The sequence below is a fragment of the Geospiza fortis genome, unplaced genomic scaffold (assembly GCF_000277835.1).
Source record: "Geospiza fortis unplaced genomic scaffold, GeoFor_1.0 scaffold106, whole genome shotgun sequence".
NCBI lineage: Eukaryota > Metazoa > Chordata > Aves > Passeriformes > Thraupidae > Geospiza > Geospiza fortis.
The window spans coordinates 793,972-799,843 of NW_005054377.1; the positions used below are offsets into that span (position 1 = coordinate 793,972).

At 51.1% G+C, this 5,872-nt stretch overlaps 1 protein-coding gene across 1 annotated transcript in view; it reads left to right on the top strand.

Annotated features, from left to right (window-relative positions):
- Nucleotides 1–502: 502 nt before the first annotated feature.
- The window catches only part of LOC102033284 (opsin-5-like), a 9,172-nt gene continuing 3,802 nt past the window's right edge, over nucleotides 503–5,872 (top strand). Inside the window, exon 1 of the mRNA XM_005424961.1 lies at nucleotides 503–575. Within this exon, the coding sequence (XP_005425018.1) occupies nucleotides 503–575 (73 nt within the window). The remainder of the gene's footprint in view (nucleotides 576–5,872) is intronic.

The following is a 5,872-nucleotide window of genomic DNA, read 5'->3' on the forward strand; positions in this document are numbered from 1 at the left end:
ACTTCAGCTCAGAGACTCCTGCCCCAACCTCATATCTCCCATACTCAGCCATAAAACTGGAAAACAAAACTCCCAACCTTCCTTCCCTTGCCTGCCTCCTCAGCCTGGCTTTATTTCCAGGGCTGCTGATGGTTGGAGAACAATTGTTTTTTGCTCATCTGAGGGGATTTGCATTGTGAATCTTCCCGACAAGCCAAGGAGCAAAAGGGTGGGAGAGGAGGGGTGGGAGGAGAGATGCTCTGCCAGGCAGGCAGGCGGGATCGCTCTGGCAGCAGCTCTGCCTGGCTCTCACTCTGCCTCCCAGGGGAAAACCCTTCCTCTCACTCCAGGCTCCTGCTCAGCCACACCACAGGCAGGACAAGGAGGCAGCAGAAGGGTCCCTGCACAGCCAGCACCCAGCACCAGCTCTCACCTGCAGCAGGCAAACCATGAGGACGAGCTCTTTGCTCCTGCAGCGCCTTCACCTTTGATGGAAAACCTTCAGCCATCTCCCCAAGGGACCATGGAGGAGCAGTACATTTCCAAACTCCACCCAGCAGTGGATTATGGAGCTGGGGTCTTTCTTCTCATCATAGGTGAGTTCACAGCCTGCTGGTTTGCTTGGAGCCAGGGAACAGGATGCAGGGATTCCCTGTCTGTGCCGTGGTCAGGCAGCAGAACCTGGAGGGAAATGGCAGCAAATATTTCCCCACAGGTTCTCCTGCTTAGTGCCCTGGAGTTGGTTGGCAGCCAGGATTAATCTCCACTCTTGGATTTGGAATCTTGTTTGGATGCTGAAGAATGGCCAGCACAAATTTGCCTCTGTGGCATCACAAGTGTTTGAAATAAGTTGTCTGTCACTTTCTGTGGCATCTGAGCCCTGAGAACTGAGCCAGGGCAGCTCAATGCATGGGACTGCTCAGGGGAAGCAGCTGTGGGCTGGCCCTGGGTGGGAGAGGTGTCATGCTGCTGTGTCTGGGCAGGATGCACTGCTACAGAACAGCAAAGGGTTTCCAAATAGCAGTTCTGGGGTTTGCAGCAGCCTGTTCGTCCTGCTGCAGGCAGATTGAAAATGAAATAAAAGTGGGGATAGCTACCAGCCCATAGCTTCAGTTAAGTGTGCTCTTCCTTGTCTGCTTCTTGCATGTACACAGGCATTTGTTTTCTCCCCTCGTAGATTTGGAGAGGAGTGGAACTTGTTTAGACATGCTTTCCACCTGAATTTTTCCTAAGATTCCTTCCTTCAGAGCTCTTGAAAACTCAGTTTGACATAAGAAAGACAAGCCTATATTTTCATGTGCTTTAATACTGAAGTTCTGGGCAGAAGTGCTGGACTTTAGCACTTCATATTTCCTCTTGTTCTGCACAGCAGAACACAACTCAGGGTGAGAAAATCCCTGTTTACAAAGAATGAAGGGCTTTTTCAGGTCAGGATGTCAGCTCCCATCTCCCAGAAATGCAAATACATAGATGCAGTTAAGGCACAATGGGAAGGGGCAGCAAAGAAGGGCTAGGGGCTGGAGCTCCCCATGTTTGTGTTCCACCATGCTGCAGTCCCACACCTCTCCTAAAGGACTCTGAGGCACTGAAACTCCAGGCACAGCTTCCAGCAGGGATCCAGAGCCCTGTGTGGCAGCCAGGTTCACTGCATCCTGCAGGGACTCTCAGAAATAAAGCAGTGAGATGAACTGGAACCAGGTGCTGTATTTATCCAAAGCTTTGCCACCTCACTGGGGCTGCACATTTGTGCCCTGAAGTGATGTTTTTATTAGGAACAAGGCCAGGGCATGGGTAGCAGCATTCACCACCAGCTGTTTGGTTACTGTCCCACAGTTATGGTTCTGTCCTGTGCCAGCCAGGCTGTGGGATGGAGGGGAAGGGCTTCTGTCAAGGGGAAGGAGAGGCTGGGCCTGGGTGTCACCTCTGGCGGCAAAGCTGCTTCCTGCATCTGGTACAAGGGCTGGGCTCTTACCAAAGACAGTGAATTGAGTTCATTTTTCCTCCTGAAGCCTGAGGATGTTCTGTTTTGGGAGCCTCACTGTGAGAAACAGAATGAGGGGCTGGAGTGACTCCAGGGAAGGGGATGGAGCTGGGGAAGGGGCTGGAGCACCAGGAGGGGCTGAGGGAGCTGGAAAGGGGCTCAGCCTGGAGAAAAGGAGGCTCAGGGGGGACCTTGTGGCTCTGCACAACTCCCTGACAGGAGGGGACAGCCAGGGGGGATCAGGCTCTGCTCCCAGGGAACAAGTAACAGGACAAAAAAAAATTGCCTCAAGTTGCACCAGGGCAAGTTTAGATTGGATTTTAGGAAACATTTCTTCATGGAAAGGACTGTGAAGCATTGGAACAGGCTGCCCAGGGCAGTGGTGGAGTCACCATCCCTGGGAGGATTTAAAAGCTGTGTGGATGTGGCATTTGGGGACATGCTTTAGAGGTGGCCTGGTCAGTTCTGGGGAATGGTTGGACCCAATCATCCTAGAGGTGTTTTTCCAGTCCAAAGGATTCAGTGATTCCATGGTTCCATGTCCCAGCCTGAGCCCATGTCCCAGCTCTGCCCACTGAGCCTCAGGTTGCTCTGCCAGCCAAGCCCCCGTGGGCATCATCCCTGTGTGTGCAGACACAGAGATCTGAGAGCTCAGGGAGCCCTTCGAGGGCATCCAGAGGTGGCCAGGGAATGTGTGGGGTCAGAAAGGGAATGAGGGAGGGACACAGGGCCTCAGATGTGTATCCCCATTTCAGTTTAGCCTTTCTCTTGACACCTCTGAGGATTTTGTACTTATGCCAATAGATTTATTCCATTTTATTGTATGTGCCTCTATTAAGTCCTTGTGGGCACTTTAAGTGGTACCTGTGAGCAAATGCAGCCTTCCTGTATTCACAGCCACAAGGGAACAGGGCAGAATCTTTTTCTGCCTCCCTCTTTCACATCTGACTTCAGAGAACATCTTCTCAGGAAAACCTTTCATCAAAAGTTGCTACAGCACAATGTTCACTAGAAAGAAGAGAGAAAATGAGTTGTTTGGTGCGTGCAATTCTGGCACCGCTGTCACCAGCTCTTTGAAGCCCAGTGGCACACCTGAATAATCTATGTCTGACAGCTCCTTTTGCAAAGCAAGCTCTGGGTCTGTTGCACGCCCATGGCTGAACAACTCCCATGGTCCTGACGCCGGCAGGGGGCTGTTCACAAACCACGCACGGGACGGGGCTGCTGTGCAACGTGCCCTGAGCTGTTTTATTTTCCAGCATCAGTCTCATTACATGGTTATGACAATACTGAAGTTCTGGGCAGAAGTGCTGGACTTTAGCACTTCATATTTCCTCTTGTTCTGCACAGCAGAACACAACTCAGGGTGAGAAAATCCCTGTTTACAAAGAATGAAGGGCTTTTTCAGGTCAGGATGTCAGCTCCCATCTCCCAGAAATGCAAATACATAGATGCAGTTAAGGCACAATGGGAAGGGGCAGCAAAGAAGGGCTAGGGGCTGGAGCTCCCCATGTTTGTGTTCCACCATGCTGCAGTCCCACACCTCTCCTAAAGGACTCTGAGGCACTGAAACTCCAGGCACAGCTTCCAGCAGGGATCCAGAGCCCTGTGTGGCAGCCAGGTTCACTGCATCCTGCAGGGACTCTCAGAAATAAAGCAGTGAGATGAACTGGAACCAGGTGCTGTATTTATCCAAAGCTTTGCCACCTCACTGGGGCTGCACATTTGTGCCCTGAAGTGATGTTTTTATTAGGAACAAGGCCAGGGCATGGGTAGCAGCATTCACCACCAGCTGTTTGGTTACTGTCCCACAGTTATGGTTCTGTCCTGTGCCAGCCAGGCTGTGGGATGGGGGGGAAGGGCTTCTGTCAAGGGGAAGGAGAGGCTGGGCCTGGGTGTCACCTCTGGCGGCAAAGCTGCTTCCTGCATCTGGTACAAGGGCTGGGCTCTTACCAAAGACAGTGAATTGAGTTCATTTTTCCTCCTGAAGCCTGAGGATGTTCTGTTTTGGGAGCCTCACTGTGAGAAACAGAATGAGGGGCTGGAGTGACTCCAGGGAAGGGGATGGAGCTGGGGAAGGGGCTGGAGCACCAGGAGGGGCTGAGGGAGCTGGAAAGGGGCTCAGCCTGGAGAAAAGGAGGCTCAGGGGGGACCTTGTGGCTCTGCACAACTCCCTGACAGGAGGGGACAGCCAGGGGGGATCAGGCTCTGCTCCCAGGGAACAAGTAACAGGACAAAAAAAAATTGCCTCAAGTTGCACCAGGGCAAGTTTAGATTGGATTTTAGGAAACATTTCTTCATGGAAAGGACTGTGAAGCATTGGAACAGGCTGCCCAGGGCAGTGGTGGAGTCACCATCCCTGGGAGGATTTAAAAGCTGTGTGGATGTGGCATTTGGGGACATGCTTTAGAGGTGGCCTGGTCAGTTCTGGGGAATGGTTGGACCCAATCATCCTAGAGGTGTTTTTCCAGTCCAAAGGATTCAGTGATTCCATGGTTCCATGTCCCAGCCTGAGCCCATGTCCCAGCTCTGCCCACTGAGCCTCAGGTTGCTCTGCCAGCCAAGCCCCCGTGGGCATCATCCCTGTGTGTGCAGACACAGAGATCTGAGAGCTCAGGGAGCCCTTCAAGGGCATCCAGAGGTGGCCAGGGAATGTGTGGGGTCAGAAAGGGAATGAGGGAGGGACACAGGGCCTCAGATGTGTATCCCCATTTCAGTTTAGCCTTTCTCTTGACACCTCTGAGGATTTTGTACTTATGCCAATAGATTTATTCCATTTTATTGTATGTGCCTCTATTAAGTCCTTGTGGGCACTTTAAGTGGTACCTGTAAGCAAATGCAGCCTTCCTGTATTCACAGCCACAAGGGAACAGGGCAGAATCTTTTTCTGCCTCCCTCTTTCACATCTGACTTCAGAGAACATCTTCTCAGGAAAACCTTTCATCAAAAGTTGCTACAGCACAATGTTCACTAGAAAGAAGAGAGAAAATGAGTTGTTTGGTGCGTGCAATTCTGGCACCGCTGTCACCAGCTCTTTGAAGCCCAGTGGCACACCTGAATAATCTATGTCTGACAGCTCCTTTTGCAAAGCAAGCTCTGGGTCTGTTGCACGCCCATGGCTGAACAACTCCCATGGTCCTGACGCCGGCAGGGGGCTGTTCACAAACCACGCACGGGACGGGGCTGCTGTGCAACGTGCCCTGAGCTGTTTTATTTTCCAGCATCAGTCTCATTACATGGTTATGACAATGGGAAGATGCCAGCAGCTCACATCCCAGGCAGCAGACAAAGAACTTAATGTTACAACTTACTTTATAAGTTTTTTGACCAATCACACAAAGCAAAAGCACACTGACAATAGTTCTATCCAATCACCATAAGCACATGTACCTTTGGTTAAAACAATGCTTGCTTATTTCGAATACAATAGCTACTTGTGAGCCTTAAAACATAATGCACAGAGCTCCATTATTAAGCTTTAACCTTCCTAATATCTTGCTAGGTAAACTTTTCTGTAGCTTAGACAGTTATTCTAGACAAGTGTTAATACACAGACCATTGTTCTATTTGTCCTTGCTTTTCTACAGCTTAAATAATTTTTCTGCTGACCTATCTCATGGCTGCTGCTTAGCTCTAATCATAGTTCTGCTGTCTCTGACACCTGCCTTTTGCAGCTTTCCCAAAACTCTCTAATTTTGTGGATTCCTACAGGTCCCACTGCTCTCAGAGACCACCAGAACAGTCATGCTAACTCTCAGGGACCAACAAGGACCCTGAGCTGCCCAGGCAGCACATGCCCACCACCCAGGCAGCTCAGAGCCCAGAGCTGGGGCTCCAGTTGGAGGTGAGGCAAATCACACAGAGGGAAGGCTTTGGGAAGTGCAGGGGACAGGTGGCCAGGGCAGCTGGAGT